Here is a 22,207-nt window from a genome sequence, read left to right on the forward strand (position 1 = left end):
ATAAAACAACAGACGAACAGCTGATATCTGAGGGAGAACAAAGGGAACTCACACCAGACCAACTTCAACTGATAAAAGATTAATAATTTAAATTAGATTGAACCTCTGCTTTTAAATTCCTCACAAAATCCAGAGCAGCAGGACTTAAACTAAAAATAAACAAATAATGAAAAACATCTTGTCATCATCAGTCAGCGGGTCTGATGAGGGATGACCGTCTGCGTAGACTGGTAACGCTGGTGTGTTAAAGGAAATCTGAATCAGCTGAAGATCCTTCAGTTGGTAGGAAAAGCAGGAAAACCTACTTCAGGGACTGTTTGGATTCGATTGAATAAAGGCTGGAAGATTTCCACTTCTTCAGCCCTGCTGACAGAAAAACCCAGACTGATTTAAGACGGTTGTTTCTTGTTCATCCTACATCAGAAGTTCGATTTGTTCATGTTAGTAAACGTAACAACAGTGATGTCACAGTTACTAGATTTCCCAATTCACTGCGGTTTAAATGCCAAACCAATTATTCATAAACATCCCCCTATCCTTATCAGATTTCTTTAGTTCTAGAAAAAATGAGCAAGGTATCATCAGCCACGTTTCCACCAACGGGTGCGAGTCGGGTCAGTTGGGGTACCAACTTAAGCGACCTGTTAATTGGTTAACTATAAAGTCACTTGACGTGCGACTTGGCATAAAAACAAAGTAACATCTCCTTGTTTAGAGCAACAGATTTTCTTTTTGTTGATTAAATCTCCGTCTGGCCTACGCTAAGGGTCGTGTTTTAACCTTTCATCACACCCATTTAGGTGTTACCTACGCCTTCTGCACATGCACAAAACACAAAAACGTCATAGCTATGTGTGTTCAGGACACGCCCATAAGTCGATGTTACACTAAAAACCAGAAGTAGGGGGTGTCGCATCAATAGTGGTCTGGTCCAGACCATGGTCCATCGATGGTCTGGACCACTGTAATGAGTGGTCCCCTAGTGGCAGGGACCACTCATTACAGTGTAATGAGTGGTCCCTGCCACTAGGGGGCGATAACTGGAAACTGGAAACTTTTGGTGATGAAGACGTTTTTCACGTCATCTTGCACTTGTGCTTAGACCCTGCTTAACCCCCAAAAAGCACAACAACGACGGCGGACCGCTGTGTCATGTTTGTGCTGCCGCAGCTTTTTAATTAATTTGGTCTGTTGAAGCAAAGTCTGTTTCTAGTTGAGTGTTTATGCCATCAGCGAAGACACAGAGGTCATATGCGCCAGATAACCAGGTTTGGAGGCTAGTGTTTGGAAGCATTTAGGTTTTTATTAGAGATTGGATTTATGGCTCTCTGAAGGGAGCCGGATCTTGAGGAGCCATTCCTTTCAAAGAGCCATTCAAAAGACTGGCTCGTTCTCATAATATCTTACAAAATTTCACAATATATAAGAATGACAAACAATCAAAATATGTACCTATATTAAATCTACTATACAAGATTAAAAAATTATAGGAACAATATAGATAAAAAAGGATAAACTTGAGCAGTCAGAGCAAATTCTAGTAAATGTTTTGGATAGAACTCACAGTATTTGTTTCCAAACAATACTCTCTGCCCATAGATGCTTCACATGAATGGAGCGTGTTGGACATCAGACTTTTATGATGTCACAAATGTAATTTATTTTATTTTCATTTTACTCAACTGTACAACTTCTTATTTACTTATTTATTCATTCATTCATTTTTAGCTTGAAGGGGGGTGGGGGGGGATTGGGTTTGGCATGTGTGAGTGTGACATGAGTGTGACATGTGTGCGTGTGACTGTGAAAGATGTGTTTTTATTCTTATGTTTTTAATCATGTAAAGAACGTTGTGTTGCCTATGGCATGAAAAGCGCTTTATAAATAAAATTTGATTTGATGAAGGCAGTGTCAAAAATTTGTATATAAAAAGAATGGCTCACAAATGAACGACTCACAGCTGTTAAATCGTTCATTTAAAAGAGTCGTTCAAAATAATCGATTCGTTCATGAACGTCACATCTCTGGTTTTTATGGAAATGAGCGCGGACAAGGCCTGGACAAGGCCTGGACAAGGCCTGGACAAGACTTACTCCATATAGAAACTGTTTAAAGCCAAAAGAAAATATATTAGTAATACTATAAAGACGGTACAGCACCTCATATGTTCCCACCCCGGGTTAAAGGAGGAGGGGACTGCAAAGCAAGCATCACCAACCCCTCCCTCCATTCATCAATCAGCCACCATGTGCAAAAATATACTGTTGCCCTCGGTGCACTTTTATATTGTCAATAATCCTATTTATGCATTTGTTTATATACATGTTGCTGTTTGTTTTGTATGCACATTTGATATGTGGCTGCTGTTGGAGATTGCTGCTAAACAATGTTTCGCTGTACAACGACACAAATAATCTACAAATATGTGGATAAATTATCTTCAAACTAGTTATTTTTCATCGCATAAAACGTGTATGAAAAATACGGAAAAAGAAAAACATGGAAAAAACGTGCTCCGAGTAGTCAACCAGACCAGAAAAGTAAACTTCCAGGAGTCCAGTGTATTTACCGGTAAACTCACCTGCCATCTGCAGCACATTTTGGTTCTGGGACCTAACCAGCTCCACGTACTCCTCAAGGGATTTTAAAAACAGCTCAAAAACCTCATCAGCCGCCGCAGAAAGTCTCTGCTTCACAAGCTCCTTCAACAGATCCATACTGAATGTGGGATGGGGTCCTGGGCAGGCTAAGCTAACAGCTGTACGACAGACAAAGCTCTCGCTGACTAGTCACACTAGGTTAACTAGTACTTGTTGATCTAAACACGAGGAGGACTCTACTTTATCACACTTCTGCAGCTTCTGCCAACGAAACTTAGTTCAGAACAATTTTACCACAAAACCTCCATGTAGCCCGAAAACGTAGTTCCGGTACGGAAAGCCACGCGTGCCAAATACGCGCGGCGTTGTCTGTGCATGAAATATGTGATAAAAATGTACGATTCAACTGTCAGATTGCTTCCCATGAGAAAATACATATCAGCAAAATACATCGAGGAGCGTATTTGTCAATTCAACAGCGTTTCTTAATCGAGAGGGCACATTGCTCTGATCGCAGGAGTTTTTTTTATTAATCGCGGGACCCTGAACGCAGCACAGCGAGTGTAAAACACGACCCCCCCTGTTGTGTCCTGAAGTTATTGTCTACCAGCCGCGGGAGCGTCGTGTCGCTCAGTTTTTCTCTGCGGTTGTTCCTCTCCGTATAAAACCGACATAACATGCGAATCTAAATGAACAATTAAATGTCTAAATTAACAAAGAAAGTATGCTTTTGCAAGTTCTTTTACGGATTAATTACAGCTGCAGATGAAGAGATGCTGTAATCACAAACCATATTCAGGCATGTTGCTGCTTCACTGTTTAGGTTTCATGTGTTTGCTTTATGCTTGTTTATTTCAAGTATGTAAAGTCTAATAAGTATATGATTTATGTGTTGATTTACAAAGTTTAATTTCCACTGATGTTTGTGGCTTACTTTATTTATTTACAGTATTTATAAGAGTACATTTCTTGTTAATAAGATGCATAATCTACATTAAAGGGGTCTGATTTAATTCAAGAGTAATACAGTGCAGATTACTGGCCAACTAGTGCCTTACATCCACCAACTTATCATTTTAAAGTGGGATTGGGCCTCAGAATAATGTCAGACCGCAGGCTGCTGTCTAAGCTCTGGAGTAATTAATGATCCGTTTGTACATAAAGCTGCTTTTACATGATTGAAATCTCATTTTGTGATTGCTTATAAATAAATTATCACTTTAAAATGAGTACAATCAGGTTTCAGTGCACATCTTTATCATTATTTATTTGCATTCTTATTCATCTCTGTTTCACCTCTGTCTGTGTCTGCACATGTTCCTTTACTCTCATCACCTTTCACAGACATTTTGTCTCCATGCAAACTATGGCCAGCTGATAGGTGCTATGATTTACCAAGACATTGGGATTAATTATTTTAGGAGGGAATATACAAAAGACATTTGCAGTCCACAAACACATTCATGTATCAGTTTTCTGAAGAACAAGTCAAGAACAAATTTCAGAAAATTCTTAAAAAGATATTATTGAATGAGGCCCAAAGACAGTAACAATAACCATAAAGATATACTATTTTTCCAGTTCACCACAACTATTTCTTAAGGATGTCACTTTCAGATCCTGTTTATCTGCTCTAGATAGTTTTTTTGTCCTAACATACAATGAGACATGTCAGGTTTTTAGCAGCTCTTTTTTTAATCATCTTGCTGCTGTAAAAATCCTGTTTTCTGTCTGTAAACTGTGTTATATTTACTGTTTTTTAAGAGACTCAACCACAGCTTGCCAAACCTTTTATTGGGTCTGTGCCCCCATCTAATCTCAAGAGCTAACACAGGAGTTAACCATTCAGCAGTGACGGATGACATGAAAAAGACTTTGTTAATCCCAAAGGGAAACTGCATTGTTGTAGTAAGGTAACAAGTTTTTTTTTTTTAATAAGACTAATTAATTAGAAGATGGTCATGTCTTTTTCCAGAGGGTGATGGCTGCTGGCAGGAATGATCTCTGGTACCTTTCTGTCTTACATTAGACTTGATGAAGCCTCACACTGAGTTGACTAGAGGATGCAAAGAACTGTCCATTATAATCAGAAGCTTTTGCAGCATCTTTTGTGGACAATCAGCTCCAGTGTCTCCAAAGTTATTCCCAGTACAGAACCAGCCTTCTTGATCAGTTTCTTCAATCTCTTTAAGTCTCTGTTTCTGATGCTGCTGCCCCAACAGATGCTGCAGAGCTGACTGCACTTTTCACAACAGACTTATAGAAGATATGCAACATTTTGGTGCAGACCTTGAATGATCTCAGTCTCCTTAAGAAGTAGAAGAAGAAGTAGAAGAAGAAGTCTGCTCAGTCTCTACTGCTGGTGCATATGTGTCAGAGCTGGTGTCTTATATTAAACTATATCATCTTAAAAAGTGGATACATCATTACAATAATATAATAATCAACTAAGTACTTAATTCAATGCATCAACTAGAAAATAACATTTTTAGATTGTACTATCGACCAGAAAAGTGTTAGCTAACATTTGATAGAAACAACAACAACAACAACAAACAGTGTAGAAGAAGATGGCAGTAAAACATGAGGTACAACATAAAACGTGACAGTTTCTGGAGAATATAATTTCTTAACAACACGTGTTGAAACACAGTTCCAATAATCACTACTAATGATACTTTTTCTGCAAATATAAATAAAAAATCAGTAAAGTCTTAATATTTGACTTTCATTATGCTGTTTTTTTTTTGTTTGTTTGTTTGTTTAAAGCAAACCTCTAAATATATGTGAGAGAGAAAAACCTTAACCCTGACTGCATTTACCACAACAGTGTAGTATTCAAATGGAAGTTTTTTGTTTGTTTGTTTGTTTGTTGTTGTTGTTTTTTTTACTTGATTCCATTTTATTCATACATGTGATTAGATTATAAACTCTCATTTTGTATTTTTCACGTTCGATTGACAACATCCGAAAAGAAGGATAATTTTTCCACAAAGTCTATTACAACCATATTATTATTATTATTATTATTATTATTATTATTATTATTAGTAGTAGTAGTAGTAGTTGTTGTTGTTGTTGTTGTTTGGAACAGCAGTAACAGTCGGGTTAACAAAGGGAAGTAGGTGGAACATAACATTGCTCATTTAATAAACATAACAGGTGTTTGTAATAAAAATGTTATCTGAATAATAGAGGGCCTGGGCCCCAGAGGAGCTCTATATCTTGCAACGACCCTGCATACAACTAAAGAAATAGGAATAAATGGTGTGACAGTATATGTATATATATATATATATATATACATATATATATATATATATATATATATATATATATATATATATATAGCTGTTATCCACTGGGAGTCCCATCAGGTAGTGGATGTTTCCTGTTGAAAAAACATCTGGGTTCAGAAATTTAATGAGTAAAAGCAGCATGTTATGTAGTTCTATATGTTGTTCTGCACCATCTCTGCCATGTTTTAGATCAGTGGTTCCCAACCTATTTTCTTTAGGGACTTCCAAAGTGGTCTATAAAGCCATTGAGGACTCTGCTCTTTGGGGGACCCAGGTTAGAAACAACTGTCCAATCATAATGCAGAACTCATACAGCATATTCTGTCAAAAATATCTGGGATGTGACAACTGAAGTTTAACACCCAAAATTGATGAACAAACCGATGATCTGTCTAAAAGCACATTTTACTTTCTATCATTGAAGGGTGAGTGTTTGTGTAGCCATGATAAAGGTCCCACAGCTGCATCAGCCACAGAAAACAAATGCTTATATCTATCTATCTATCTATCTATCTATCTATCTATCTATCTATCTATCTATCTATATATATATATATATATATATATATATATATATATATATATATATATATATATATATATGTATAAATGTGTGTGTGTATGTATGTATATAAGAGAAGATCTTTCTGTTCTGGTCCTATCCTATTTGTATCCTGTTTAATAAAACAGAGCCTGAAAAAGAATAAAGAACTAACATGAACAGGGCGCAGCATCAGCTGTAGGCACTGTGGGAGTGGGGATGGGGGCGGGATGACGAGGCTTGGTACACCGAACCTGGACCATCTTGGCTCCCTGGCGAGTCTGGAACATCACCGTCAGCCCCCGGCTGCCTGCCTCAGGCACAGGTAGGTGTCCGACTTACCGGCAGCTTCCTCCTCTCGGTCGGCTCTAAGCGACTCCGTGAGGCCGAGGAATGAGCACTGCGCCCGGCGCTGGGGATGAGACAGGCCGGTCGGTGGAGGTGGTTGGAAGCGTTAGCTCTCATCAGACACAGCGTTAGCTAACAGCCGGCTGTGGCTCCTCCAGCATCCCTTTACATCCACAGATCAGACCATAAACAGCCTATCGAATGAGACATTTTGATGTTTGAAAGCGTTAACGTGTTAGATTTATGAAGAGAAGAATGTCCAGATGATCACATCAGATGGAGATCACACCTGCCACCGTCCTACTGATGATTGTTCCAGACTGGAAAAACAGTTTTCACTGGGAATAACAATATCTGCCTGACATGGATCCACTTGATTCTAACAGATGATGATGATGATAAAAAAGGAGGGATGAAGCAGATCTGATGATGTGTTGAAGTGTTTTCACAAACAACAAACAACGGTGTGTGTTCACAGCTGTGTTTGTTATGATTGTGTTTTATTTCCTCAGACTGTGTTCGTGTGATCCAGATCATGTCACTTTTTTCATCTTTGTTCTCCTACAACTACAATTCCAAAAAATCAGTGTCTGTGTACAATATTAATCAAAACAGAATCTAATGATTTCCAAATCTCATCAAGCCATATTTTATTCTTAACAGAGCATAAACAACATATCAGATGTCCTCATATGAGCTCATGTTGAATCTGATGGCAGCAACACATCTATAAACATCCAGGGTGATGTTCAGCATGGTGTAAAAAGTAGTTCCAGGGTGATGTTCAGCATGGTGGAAAAAGTAGTTCCAGGGTGATGTTCAGCACGGTGTAAAAAGTAGTTCCAGGGTGATGTTCAGCATAGTGGAAAAAGTAGTTCCAGGGTGATGTTCAGCATGGTGGAAAAAGTAGTTCCAGGGTGATGTTCAGCACGGTGTAAAAAGTAGTTCCAGGGTGATGTTCAGCATGGTGGAAAAAGTAGTTCCAGGGTGATGTTCAGCACGGTGTAAAAAGTAGTTCCAGGGTGATGTTCAGCACGGTGTAAAAAGTAGTTCCAGGGTGATGTTCAGCATGGTGTAAAAAGTAGTTCCAGGGTGATGTTCAGCACGGTGTAAAAAGTAGTTCCAGGGTGATGTTCAGCATGGTGGAAAAAGTAGTTCCAGGGTGATGTTCAGCATGGTGTAAAAAGTAGTTCCAGCGTGATGTTCGGCACATTTTTGCATCCCCTCTTCTTCTAACATGTCTGTAAACATCTGGGAAGTGAGGAGACCAGTTGCTGGAGTTTTAGGGCAGAAATGTTGTGACATTCTGGTCTGATGCAGGAATCTAGCTGCTCAATAGTCCTGGACCTTCACTGCTGGAGTTTTGGTTTCATGATGCTCCAGATGTTGTGTATTGGTAAAACATCTGGACTGCAGGCAGGCCAGTTTAGCAGCCGGACTCTTCTCCTGTGAAGCCATGCTGCTGTGATGGATGCAGGATGTGGTTCAGCATCGTTTTGCTGAAATCTGCAAGGTCTTCCCTGAAAGAGACATTGTCTGGATGGAGCAGATGTTGCTCTAAAACCTCCATGTACTTTTCAGCATTGATGGAGCTTCACAGATGTGGAAGCTGCCCACACCATAGGCACTAATGCAGCCCCATCCCATCAGAGATGCAGCTTTTCACCTGTCCACTGATAACAAGCTGGATGCTCCCTCTCCTCTTTAGTCTACAGGACACAGTGTCCATGCTTTCCAGAAAGAATTTCACATTTTCATCCATCTGACCACAGAACAGTTTCCACTTTATCTCAGACCATTTTAAATGAGCTTTGTTCCAGAGAAGACAACAGTGTTTCTGAATTCTGTTCATATTTGGCTTCTTCTTTACATGATAGAGCTTTAACCTGCATGTATGGATTTCAGAGTGAACTGTGTTCGCAGACAGGGATTTGTGGAAGTCTTCCTGAGTCCATGCAGTGATTTCCAGTAGAGAATCATGTCTGGGTTTAAAGCAGTGCTGCCTGAGGAGCAGAGACATTTCTTGGGTCTCTGGGGGACCCAAGCAAAATTTCACAGGGTGCTCCTCCAACCAGCGTTCATTGTCCTTTTATTATGATATTGTTTACTTATAACAATGACAATAATATGTTAATAATGATATCTTTTAAAGTCTTTGCTGTCACAGTATTAAATTCTTCAACTGTAACTTTAAAAAGTTTTTTTGATGGCTTTCACTTCTTCTACTGATTTAATTGTTTACTATTTTCATTTAATTAAATAGGGGTAATATGATTTAATGTAGTTCCAATACAGAAGATTAACATGTGCTGAAAACTGTATTATGACCATTTAGGATTACATTTACAGCTAATACATCACATACATAAGTAGTTTTTAGAAGCATACACTGAGACACCCTCAGTGTAGGAAGGAGCTACCGCAGGTCCTTCATTCCCACTACTGTCAGACTGTACAACTTATCTGTATAGTCATAATACTGTGTAATATTTATTTATATTTTACTGTGCAATACCCCCCATTATCAATGCCATCATATTCTTCATATCCCACCATCACCATGTAAATATGTATATAGTCTGTGAGGTTGTTGTTATATTCTATATGTATATATATATATATATATATATATATATATATATATATATATATATATCTTTTATATTTATAATGGTACATATTTTTGCTTTTCTTAGACTTTTTCTTGTAAATAATTTATATTGCACCTTCTTGCTGTGATGCATGTTCACCTTATTCTGTCTTTCTGCACTTTATTCTATAACAAGAGCTGCTGTAACAAGTGAATTTCTCCACTGTGAGATAATAAAGTCTAATCTAATCTAATCTAATCTAATAAACCCTACTGGACATGGGTAAAACAATATCAACACCAGTTGCACACAGTGACTTTCATCCATGCACACTAGTAGTACGTATTAAATTTCGTGCCTATTAATTCTATAATTTAACATTCTTAGCTTTATAGATAAGCTGAACTAGAAAGCTTTAATGCAATATCATACAAGTTATCTTTTTATTTTCAGCCTCCTGACACCCAGATAGACTTCCAGACAGATGCTGCTCAGAACTAAATTAGCTTCTGGATTATCAACACTACTTACCACTGTCTTGGTCTCTTCTTTACTCTTCATGTTTTTTAGGGTTAGGGTCTGGCTCGGGGCCCCAAGCATTTGCCTAGTTTGCCTGTTGGTAAGTGGCACCTCTGCTGAGGACCCAAAGATCACCAATATCCAGTTTGACCTTCAGCCTTGTTCCATTCTTGTCTTTACATCTGAGAGGCTCTGCCTCTGTGAAATGCTACTTTTACACCCAGTCATGTTACTGACTTGTTTCCAGTGAACCTCATTAGTTCTCAAATGCTCCTTCCAGTTGTTTTTTATTTATACCAATTACGTTTTCCAGCGTTTTGTTGCCCTTGTTCCAACTTGCTGCCATCAGATTCAAGATGTTCTAATATTTTCCATGAAATGGTAAAATGTCTCAAGTTACAACATCTGATATGTTGTTCATGTTCTAGTGGGAATAAAATATGGGTACAAGATTTTTTAAATCACTGATTTTTTTTTTTCATTTACATTTCACACAGCATCCCAACTTTTCTGGAAATTGGGGTGATACTTCTCGTATTTCTTTAGTGTTAATGGCTGTTATTCTTGACATTTTTAGAAGGCCCATACCATAATACTGTTATAAAAATGAACAAAACAATAAAATGGTTGATTGAAATTAACTGAACAGAAATTTATCATTTATAACATTCACATCCATTTTTCTGCAGTAGTGAAGGTCAAAGTTCAGCAGATGTTGAAGAGCCATCACATTAATTAACTCCTGGTTTTATATGTGTCCTGCAGCAGACAGTCCTGTGGATCCCAATGCGTCCGTCCAGCCGTCATGCAGTGTTCCTGGAAGTCCGTGGTGCTGCTAGCATTAGCCTCCATAGCTATCCAGTACACAGCCATCCGGACCTTCTCCACCAACCCATTCAGTCTGTTGTGCTCTGTGGGCCTGATCCCCACCAGCCGTTCGGTCAACTGCACCATCAGAGGGGTGACGGGAGTCGGCCAGGACACACCAGATTGCGATGACGTTTTTCTCCAAACTCCATCGTCCATCTCCTCACCTCCCTCACTCAACACCAACAGGAGAACCAACATCCTCATTCTGGCCACCACACGGAGCGGGTCTTCGTTTGTGGGCCAGCTGTTTAACCAGCATCCAGAGGTCAGAACATCATATCATGTCAGTGTTTCCCCAACCCTACCAGGTCAAGTTGATTTTATTTAACTTGACCTGGACTGTAGCTGCGGTGCTCCGACCCCCACTGGGGTACCGGGAGCTCAAAACAAGAATCAACAGCAGAATCAGCTCTTTGGCAGAGAAGTTTTGACAAGTTTTTCATGGTACAACCCACATCTCATCTCTGCTGCTCATCCTACAAATTCTTTTTCCTTACAAACGTGGCTCAATTTAAATGGAATAAACAGACTTTCCACTAGTATAAGATATTTTACTAAGCATTTTTACAACAAAGAAATAATCCTTAGAACCAAAACAGGAATTTTATTTACTAAGTCACTGAAAACACACTTTTTACATGGGTGATAACACAGAGGAGTGTGTGAGCTGCATGTGTGAAGCTTCAATGCGGTTTAATCATGTGTAAAAGAGAAAAAGAAGAGAAATGAAAGTGAAAAGAAAAAAATGAAGGCTCGGAGTGAGGGAATGCTAAAAAGTGACCAGCAACCAGCTAGAGACCAAACAAGTTTCCCTTTACTTCTTCTCTTTCCTTTGTTGCTGATAGAGAAACAGGTGTGGGCGGGGCTATGCCTCGGTAGGAATATTACTGTGATTCAAGTTGATATGAAAAATCTAAATTAAAAAACTTTTACTTTGGAATTAGCTTTAGAAGGACAAACATTAGTGGAGCTCAGTGTGAAATGAAAGAAACCAGCAGAAACAGAAACACCTGCTCAGAGTTTCCCAACAAACACAATTAGCTCAGTAACGTCTCCAACCCATCATCATGTTGGAATTCAGATTTTCTTTGGATTCATTCTGTTGTCTTCTTTGTCCTCTTTGTCTCTGCAGGTCTTCTACCTGTTCGAACCTCTGTACCACGTCCAGCTGGCGCTGCTGCCTCGCCTGTCGCAGAGTCGGAATCTGTCTGAGAGGAGAGTGATGCTGGGAGCAGCCAGAGATCTGCTGAAGTCTCTGTACCACTGTCACCTCCACAGCCTGGAGAATTACATCCAACCCCGTCCTGCTCAGCACCTGACCGACAAGCTGTTCAGACGAGGAGCCAGTAAGAGACACGCCCGTTCACGTCCCACGCCCCTGTCTTTACAAGACACTAATGTGTGTGTATGTTGTGTTTAGGCCGGTCTCTTTGCTCTACCCCTGTGTGTGAGGCCCAACTGGGCCCGAAGGAGCAGAGTCTGGTTCTGTCTGATGAGGGCGAGTGTGTGAAGAAGTGTGGACCGCTCAATGTGTCGCTGGCAGCCGACACCTGCAGAGCAAAGCGCCATGCAGCCATCAAGACGGTCCGGATCCCACAAATCAGTGACCTCAGAGCACTGATGGAGGACCCAAAACTCAACCTGAAGGTAGAGGATCATCTCACTCGGTTTACATGGACTTATTACTGTCAATAGCAGCAGCAGTCAAGAGCCATGTTTACATGTGTAATTTTTTTCAGTCAGGTTATAATTCAGATCAGACCTGTGCTGTTATCATGGCTTTTGAAAAAGTTACTCTGATCATGGCGTTTACATGCGAACGGAAGAAATCACTTTGACATGCCCACAGGCGGATGCTCCAGAAACAGAAGAAAAAGAAAAAACAACCTGGGATTTCTGATATAAACAAGCACAGCTGTGTGTGTGTATTTGTGTGTATTTATTACCGTCTAATCGATTTTAGTTTCTCCCCCTTGCTAATTTAGAATTTTTTTGAAGTTGGTACCAGATGTCCCATGAGGAGGACATGACAAGTAAATACGTATTTTCATCATTCACCCTTCCCAGTACCCATACACCACTGGAAAGCTAAGACTCTTTAGATTTGAATTATGTGTACCATTCCAGGCTATAATCATGACTGCACATTCAAATAAACACTTATTTTAGACCAGTTGTAAATGGAATTTATCTTTGAGGCCATACTGTACTCCAGTAGCAGATGACCCTGGAACAAAAAGGGTCCTGTTACATCAGCAAGGGTTCATTAAAAGTAGGCTAGTAAAATAGCTGGTAAGTCTTTATATATATATATATATATCATGAGGTGGTCATTTCAGTTTGACATTCTGAAAATGTGTTTTCATACGAGGCCTGCAACAATTAGTCATGAAATATTTCTGCTTTGCTGCTGTACAGACTCACCCTGCTTTTGCTCTCCCTTCTGCTGCATTCTTCCTCTTTTTACTTTGATTTGTACACTGATTTTTCCTCTTTTTTACCTACAAACCCACCCACAATAGTTTTTTGATACCTATAAGTCACTGGGACTAAAGAATATTTACCAGAAACCGCAACATTTTTCATAGCTCTTTTATCTGCAGCACTCCATGTGCGTGGCCTACACACAGCTGAAGCCTACACGTAGCACTCTGCTAAAGTTAAGTAGCTTGGAAAGGTGTTAACGCTAGGCAAACAAGCAGCAAGATGCCTTCCATCTCCACAGACGACTACCAAGACCTATTTAAGAAGACAACCGCCCTGAAAGGGAAAGTTTGCCGTCTTGAAGTCAGTATTGAAGTAAATGGACTGCATGGAAATGAAACAACCTTGTCATTGACCCACAACAGCGGAGGTGAGCAAGCTAACAGATGGCTAAAAAGCACAGATAACACTACTAAAAAAGAAGCAGCCTCTGTGAATTACAATAAATCATTGGGTAAAAATCCTCCCTGGAACTGTCTTGGTGCAAAGCCAAAAAGTAAATCATGCCTTCTGGAAAAGGGAGGACAACGTATCACGGGTCGGGCGCAGCCTGCTGAAGTCTATGATGAGACTGACTGGCCTCCTCTCCCTACAAAACAAAGGACCTCTTCTACCCAACTACATGGTAGGAAACAGGACTGGGCAACCCAGACTGGGAAGGTTAACAACAAACCTCCAAAGCGCCTGAATGTGGAACTACAGAACAGATTTGCTCCGCTATCAGATGACTCGGGATCTTCATTGGGATCTTCTATCCCAGGACTGCGAGGTGAGGACTAAAAGCTGGTCAGAAAGGAAAAGGCCCCAGGGAAAGCTAAAAGCTGGGCCTGAAACTCTGATTATTGGTGATTCTACTGTAAATGATGTTCAGTGGATGTGTGGAAAGAACACCAAAGTCCTCTGCTTTCCTAAAGATATGATCAGTGACATGCAGGAGAGAATTCTGAAAGCCATGGCTGATTACCCAGATGTGAGAAACATCGTACTACATACAGGATCAAATGATGTGTCCAAGCAACAATCTGAGGTTCTGAAGCAGGACTTTACTGGAAGGTTAAACACAGCGAGCTCTCTGAAAGCAGCTGTTTTCATCAGTGGACCTGTGCCCCCCATCAGAAGAGGAGAGGAAAGATTCAGTAGATTACTGGCATTAAATAATTGGCTTATTTCGACATGTGATTACAACAAACTGCATTTTATTAATAATTTTTACATCTTTTGTGAACGCAGACATCTTTTTTAAGGAAAATGGATTAAATTTGAACAAGTCAGGGGTGAAACTTTTCACCTCCAACCTTTTCCACTTCCTGCGTCATCCCTCTGTATTCAGTGCCAAGACTGGGATACAAGAGGAGTTATCTCATAAGATAGACCAAACAAAACCCAGTGGAAACCCAGAGGCGGAGCTGCCTTGAAAAACAGAGACATCAGCGGAGGCAAGAGGATGGATCTTTATTTGCTCCCAATCCCCTCAACAGCACCAAAAACCAGGACGATGATCCTTCGTCCCACCAAACCCCAAACAGGCCATTAGCAGGGAAAACATTTTTAATTAATGATCTTATCACTGAACACAACCTTGATTTTATGTTTTTAACAGAAACTTGGTTAAACCAAGACGCAGCTGCTCTTATAGAGTCAACCCCTCGCAACTTTAGTTTTATCAGTGAGGTCAGACTGAACAGGAGAGGAGGGGGCGGGGGGTTGCAGTTTTTTTTAAATGAATCATTTCAATGTAAGCAGTTATCTTTTGGAAATTTTACTTATTTTGAATATGTGGCTCTTCAGCTAAAAGCTAAAAATAGATCAATGTTTCTGGATATATACCGCCCACCAGGGTACTGTGCAGCATTTCATGATGAGTTTAGTGAACTGCTGCTTTAATCTGTGTAGACTTTGACTGTGTAATTATTGTTGGTGATTTTAACATCCATGTAGACAACCCTCAGGATAAGGGGACTAAAGACCTGAGTAACAGTCTGGACAACTTTGGGCTGACTCAGCATATAACAGGGGCCACACACACTAAAGAACACACTCTAGATTTACTGATCTCGAAGGGTTTGAACTTTTCTAAAATGACTGTGTGTGTTGTGGACCTGTCTGATCATTACTGTGTTTTCTTTGAGAGTACGATTCCTGTTCACACAAATGTCTCAACAGAGGTCATCACAACACGGTGTATAGCTGAAAACACGACTGGGATGTTTAACCAGGTCTTCTCTTCAACACCTGCCCTATCAGGGGGTTCAACCAATGAGCTTGTCACTAGTTTTAATGCTAAAATGTTAAGTATTATGGATGCTGTTGCTCCTATTAAGGTGAAAGTTGTCTCTGGAAAGAAAAAGTCTCCATGGAGAAATTCCACACTGGTAAAGCATGGAAAAAGAGAGTGTCGGAAAGCCGAGCGCAGATGGAGAAAAACAAATCTACAGGTTCATTATGACATGTATAAAGAGAAACTTCACTCTTATAATCTACAACTGAGGAATGCAAGAAAGTCCTATTTCTCTGACATTATTAGCAAAAACTATCATAATGCTTGGGTCTTATTCGCCATTGTCGACAGATTAACAAATCCTCCTGTTTCAGTAGCATCTGAACTTTGTTCCACCAAGGCCTGCAATGAGTTCACCAAATTCTTCACAGAAAAATCCAAAATATCAGACAAGCAGTTGGTTTATCAGCAGCAACAGGTTCAGCAAATACTTGAAAACCAGCTTAAACACCATGTCACAGTTTAGTCCCATTAGCAGCAAAGATCTAGGCGATATCATAAGTGAGTTGAACTCTTCCTCTTGCTGCTTGGACATCCTGCCCACAGGCCTTTTCAAAAAGGTCTCAAGAACTCTGGAGCCAGATGTGTTAGATTGTTAACTTATCTTTAATTTCGGGTGTCTTCCCAGAACTTCTAAAAACAGCTGTAATCAAGCCTCTGCTAAAAAGAGACAATCTAGACAAGACACAAATGAGCAACTGATCTCAAATCTTCCTTTTCTAAGTGAGATAATTGAAAAAGCAGTTTTTCACCAGCTAAATGACTTTTTAACACAGAACAACTGCTACGATGGTCCTTGCATACCGCAGAAGTACGTCTGCAATGCTCGAACATTTAAAGAAAGGCACGTTGGAAGATTTCAAAGCTGAAAGTGAAATAAGAGCTATTTAATAATTATGAGATACATAATCTGATTAGTCAAATAGTCGTTTTAATAACTGATGACTAATCGACTATCAGAATAGTCATTAGTTGCAGCCCTACTTCATACACACTGATTGGAACAGCAGTCAGCATGTAAATGTGTAACATGGTTTCTCATATTAGCGTTGCTAAACATTAAAGAAAGTTCACTTATTTATTGGTTAATGCAGGATAACTGCTGTTTCCATCAGAGCAAAACACGGAGCTACATCAGATCTTATCAGTCTTGGGATTACTTGGTTTTTCCTCGTCTGACCATAAGCCGTTACTCCCGGCCAGAGCTGCCTGTCATCTGATATGTGTTTACCTACAATGCCCTTTGCGTTGTGGTCCACCTCCTGTACTTTAGATGAACCTAAAATTACTTTTGTAGGTGGACCAGAGTTTGCATTCACACTTCCCCAAACAAACTGGACGGTCCGAACAAATGAAGCCGCCCACAGAAGCCCAAGTACTTCCACTTGCTAGCTTTTAGTGCAGAGGTTACCATGCTCAGCCGGTATGTATGCATGTGGTGTTCTATAACTCTATTATGTAACACCACAGATGGTCTGGGAGCTGCTTTCCTCAATATTTTTTCATTAATCAACAGTTAAAAAATTGATTTTTTATTGATTGATTGATTCTAAATCGCCCGTATCTGCATGCAATGCACTTAGTAAACTCCTAGTAACAACTAGTACAGGTACAAATCAAATCGTATGCAAACTACGTCAGAAAATACAATACTGGTAATACAAGTATTACCAGTCAGGAAATACGAGTAGTTTTCATAAAACATTTGTCCCACATTTTACACACCTACTCAAGAACCAGTCAGATTTCCCTTATCTTTAACCAATCACAGAAAGAAGAGGGTGGAGGTTCTTTGTGTCCACACCACATTTTTTGTTTTGGGCCAAAGTATATGGACTCAAAATAAATCTACAAGGGTGTTTGCAAATAATTTCAGAGTTTAAATTGTAAATTATGTTTTGTCAACCTGTATAAAACATCTGCCTGAGAAATTCAAGTTTGTGAATGTGTAAAAAAAAGGTTTGCATGGTTGTAAAAAAAAGATTTATATGTGTAAAGAAAACAAGTGTTTTTGCAAACGTGTCTTCACAGAAGCCTTCGTAAACACATGTACAGGAGTAAATATGTGTCTGTACCAACCCATCTTCTACAAGTCCTGATGTTTTCTTTGTTATTTTTAAGTTCGTCCTCAACATAGACCGTGAAAGTCCAACAGTTCACTGCTGACAGAACATATAAAATATAAAAATCATTAGAGGTGACTCTTTAAGGTTGTCTAGATATTTCTGAGGTTCTGGCTTGGTTTAATGTCAGCCCTGCTTTGGTGCCTTAACCAACTTTGTAACCCACTTTTCGTGTAGCCTGTTTTTGCCGCTGAGAGGCGCTCTCACAGCCTGAGGTGTAGCTGCTCTGATGCTGGTGCTGTTATTGGTTCAATAGCTTTGTTCTGCTGTGGAAAAGACAAAAGAGCTGCAATGAATGTGCTAAAAATATTTAAGACTGTCCAGTGTGAGAATTAGATGTTAGCTGTTGGCTCTTTGTTCTTCAGATTGGAACCTTCCTTGGTCTGCTTTCTACCTGGTCCACCAATCAGCAGAAGACTTCTTCCAAGCAGCTCCGAGCTGTTGTATGATTAAATCACATCCTGGATGTTGCTGAAATTAAATTTCATTTTAAAATATGGGACAAAATATGTACATTTTGCTCAGCTGAATTTACACTGGAAACTGGGGCTTCATACTGGTTCACCTTTACCCTGTTACCAAGAGCGGCATAGACACAGATGTGTGTGTTTACTATCCCAGTAAACATCTTCATCATCTTTAGGTGGTCCAGCTTGTCCGAGATCCACGAGGCATCCTGGCGTCTCGCATTGAAACTTTCAGAGATACTTACCGACTGTGGCGTCTATGGAGGGCAACTGGACGTCGACCTCACAACTTGGATCTGAAACAGATCAACACAGTGTGTGAGGACTTCTTCCAGTCTGTGTCCACAGGCCTGGCCAGACCCCACTGGCTCAAAGGGAGGTACATGCTGCTCAGGTAATAAAAATAAGGCTGACTGTCTGTCCGTCCATCCGTTTCCATGGATTTTTTACATATTTCTGACTGTATTTATTTTTTTGTTAATTTTTACTGACTGATAATTCCTCTTTCGGTCAGGTATGAAGACTTGGCTCGATTTCCCCTCCGGAAAACCCGGGAGTTGTACAGCTTCCTTGGTCTGGTTCTGGACCACAGTGTAGTGGACTGGATCCTGAACAACACTCGGGGAAGCAGCGATCTGTCGTCCCGACAGAAGTTCACCACAGTTCGGGACTCTGCAGCCAATGCAGAGAACTGGAGGGTGAAGCTGTCCTTTGACATGGTGGTCTACACCCAGACTGCCTGTCAGCCACTTCTGGGCCTCCTCGGATACAAGACAGTGTTCCATCCCAGAGAACTAAGAAACCTCTCACACTCGTTAGTGGAGGACAGGACGTTCCTCCCGTTTATATAAGCTGATGACAACCATAATCCGCCCAGACAGGATGGCTCATGGAAAATGTGGTCTGGGTTTCCTCATTCTGAGATGGAGAAAGAACTGTATCCATCAGTAGGTTTCAGATTTTTTTTTATATTTGGTGACAGATTGTACATCCTCTCCTGCACTTTACTGTTTTCTTGGGAGGTCAGGTGATCTGTTTCGTATTAATATATTCTTCTAGAAATCAGCTGTGTCGGTCCTCTTCCTCCTCCTGCCAAGGCACTGCGGGGTAGATTTCAGTGACAGTGCATACAGTATTACGGTGAAAGTTCAGTTATAATATCATGCTTTATTTTCATGGAATTTTATTTCTGTGTATCATTTAATAAAATGTCAAAAACTAGCAAGACCTGCTTCATTTGTAGACGAAGACAATTATTTGGAGGATACAAAGCAGTAAAATTGTATCTAAAATTGAGTTAGTTATTACTTTCAATGAAAGGACAGCAGAAAACAATGACTTTATAACTAGGGATGCACAGATACATTTTTCTAATCAAGTACAAGTACTTACATTTGAGTACTTGCCAATACCAAGTATTGATATCAGTACTAATAAATCCTGTTACAGTTTACTTGTAAGGAGTGTGAACCAGATGTTATGACTGAGTGGTTAATTTTGTGTTATATCTCATGCAGCATCCTCCTTTTCCCTCCCAAGCCACCATACAAATGATGTGATGAATATGTATTACAGGCATCCACCTGACCATTTATAGCCACCATGTGGGCGTGGGAAGGCGTTCCCTCATGTGCACCTGCTTGCTTCCAAGATGAGCAAAAGGTTTCATATACAGTATACAGTAGTATACATAGTAGTAGACTGTAGAGTACCTAAATTATAATTTAATGTCCAGATGAATGTATGTTAAAACAATGGGATAGTCCATCTAATGTGTGGTTATGTATAATGTTCCATCTAATGTTAGATTGAATATCTAATGTTTTGTGTTTTGCAACATTAAGTTTAAAAAAAGTATAAAAAAGAAATCTTTACAAAGTTCAGTTCATCTCTTCACCTGGTACTTTCCCTACTTTCTTCTTCACCTACCTGCTCTTTCCTCTTCCCCTTTCCTCTTCACTTGTTCTGTCTCTCTCCTTCCAGCAGAAAACTACCAATAACGTCAATAAAATGTTTAACATTAAATAGCTCAGAAGAGCAAACACATTCACCGTGTTCAACAACAATGAAGCATTTGGCCTTCTTGGTTATCTATCAGTGGTTAGTAATGGAAGCAGTGGTGGGGTAGTTACTCTAAAAAAAGTAATTAGTTACTAGTTACTCATTACTTTGGTAAATTGTAATGAAATTACTTTACTAGCTTCTGCATTTGAAAAGTAACTTCAGTACTTATTACTTTACTTTACCATTTCCTAATTCACCGTGTAGACATGGACAAACATCATAGCCAAATCATCGCTGCCTGTCTGCATAGTGTTTACTGTATATTGTAAACAAAATGGCTTTAAAACCATAAGAACAGCGTCCCTGTCTGTGGGAAGAAATGGACACACTTGTCTCATAATCATTTTATCCAGTATTATTCTAAACCTGGCGATTCAATAGTCGACGGGGGGAGCATGTCCCCTACAATGAACCTGCAACTGGTTTGTTAATTTCTGTCTTACCGGCTGCTGTGCTCCAGGAAATGTTTAAGAAAAAGTTTTGCTTGTTTAGGCGGGTCGGCTGCTGAAGGACTCCTTCCACTGACCGGCGAGCGGGATCTGTCACCACCAGTTTGGTATTGGCATGCTGTGTTCACAAATGCTTCGACAGGTTGCTCATTTACTTGACACTGGTTGAAAGACACTTGTCGAGTGCATTTCACACTAATTCAATTTCAAGCAATGGTTCTAAAACACGTTGCACACAAAATACCAAAACTCTCTTCCCATTTCTTCTCACTCAAAAATGTCCCAATTATTAACATATTAATTAGATTGAAAAGAAATGTTTATTTGAAGTGGGCTCACCAATGTTCCTTTAAATGAACTGCACAGCAAAGGTTTTTGTCATGTTCTAATTTAGATGCAGTTCCCACACCAGCTGGACTGGAGCTGTTAGGTGATGGATCAGATATTCTCCTTTCACTGTCTAAGCCCTGGATGTTGTCTTGTCTCTCACTTTCCCCATTATCTTGCTGATTCTCTCCCTTTTTCATCTATTGTTACTACTTTGGTCTCCTACCACCACCTCCTCCTCCTGTCCCTCATCATCTTGCCTTGCATTATGTCTTTTTTCTCTCCATCTTCTTCATCAACCTTGGTCAGTTGCTTTAGAGAGACTAAAGCATTCTCACCTTACTCTGGTGAGAAAAAAAATCTACAGATAGTGCCTTTCCTCATAATTTATGCAAGATTGGAAGTGACTTCACCGTTTTCTTTCACACATTTATTCATATTAGCTTTTATACCTTCGACAAACCTAATTTCAGAGCTACTGTAACGTTAGGCTACATGTACAGGTAGCGAAATAATGTTCTTTCTAGTCGACTCAAAATCCACATCACAACTATTATCAGCTATTAGAAGTGAGCTGTCATTATTTCGTATTTTAATATGATGTAGTTATTTAGTGTTGCCTCTTTCCATCCATGCGGCTGCCTTCTGTCCTTTCCCTCCTCACTTTCCATAGATGTATACACTAGATGCCGCATTCGGCTTGTCAGGCACGTCAACACGGCCGCCATCTTGGGCCGGGGTTTCTGACACAGTCAGAACACTCAGACTGTGTCAGACTGTGTGTGTGAAACCAAAATGCCAGATTTTTGTGCTGCATATGGATGTTCCTGTGAAAGAAACACCAAAACCAAGATAAGAGGGATAACATTTCACAAGTAAGAAGTGGTTTTATATGATTTAACTGTTATGAACTTGTTGAATTTGATGTATTTCTTAAGCTTACATAAATTAAACCGGCTTATGTCAGGACATTTGTTAGTAAGACGATGTAAGTATGATGATTTAAGTGACATTTGGCAGTCACCCACTTCATATAATTGTGCTAAGTAGGTCATGTCATTTCAACATTATCTATTTAATCAATTTCATGGTGCTAACATTAACTTTAACTGCTGACCTGTAGCAGAAGAACTGAGCGATGTTCAGATGGAGTTGTTTCGTATGTTTCCAGAAGATAAATGGAGGAAGCGGGATGGGTAGCAGTACTCAGGAGGAGAGACTTTGTACCGAAGGACAGTTCAGTCATC

The 22,207-nt window shown here is 39.8% G+C and overlaps 2 protein-coding genes across 4 annotated transcripts in view; one reads left to right on the forward strand and one right to left on the reverse strand.

Moving 5' to 3' along the window:
• LOC121648161 (protein IWS1 homolog) overlaps positions 1–2,946 on the reverse strand; it is a 15,510-nt gene extending 12,564 nt beyond the window's left edge. The window contains exon 1 of one of the 2 annotated variants that reach the window (XM_041998129.1): positions 2,582–2,946. In XM_041998129.1, the coding sequence (XP_041854063.1) occupies positions 2,582–2,717 (136 nt within the window). In that variant the 5' untranslated portion in view covers positions 2,718–2,946. The remainder of the gene's footprint in view (positions 1–2,581) is intronic. The other variant, XM_041998128.1, reaches the window with a different exon arrangement.
• A 3,681-nt stretch (positions 2,947–6,627) lies between these two features.
• Positions 6,628–19,328, forward strand: LOC121646894 (carbohydrate sulfotransferase 1-like). 2 transcript variants are annotated; one of them, XM_041995979.1, is made up of 6 exons: positions 6,628–6,765; positions 10,664–11,033; positions 11,901–12,114; positions 12,189–12,415; positions 18,297–18,514; positions 18,635–19,328. In XM_041995979.1, the coding sequence occupies exons 1-6, from the start codon at positions 6,671–6,673 to the stop codon at positions 18,969–18,971; spliced, it is 1,461 nt and encodes a 486-aa protein (XP_041851913.1). In that variant the 5' UTR covers positions 6,628–6,670; the 3' UTR covers positions 18,972–19,328. The 2 variants fall into 2 exon arrangements, with proteins under 2 accessions (XP_041851913.1, XP_041851914.1); XM_041995980.1 differs by having other exon boundaries at positions 10,667–11,033.
• Positions 19,329–22,207: the final 2,879 nt, after the last annotated feature.

The sequence above is a fragment of the Melanotaenia boesemani genome, chromosome 10 (genome assembly GCF_017639745.1).
Source record: "Melanotaenia boesemani isolate fMelBoe1 chromosome 10, fMelBoe1.pri, whole genome shotgun sequence".
Lineage (NCBI taxonomy): Eukaryota > Metazoa > Chordata > Actinopteri > Atheriniformes > Melanotaeniidae > Melanotaenia > Melanotaenia boesemani.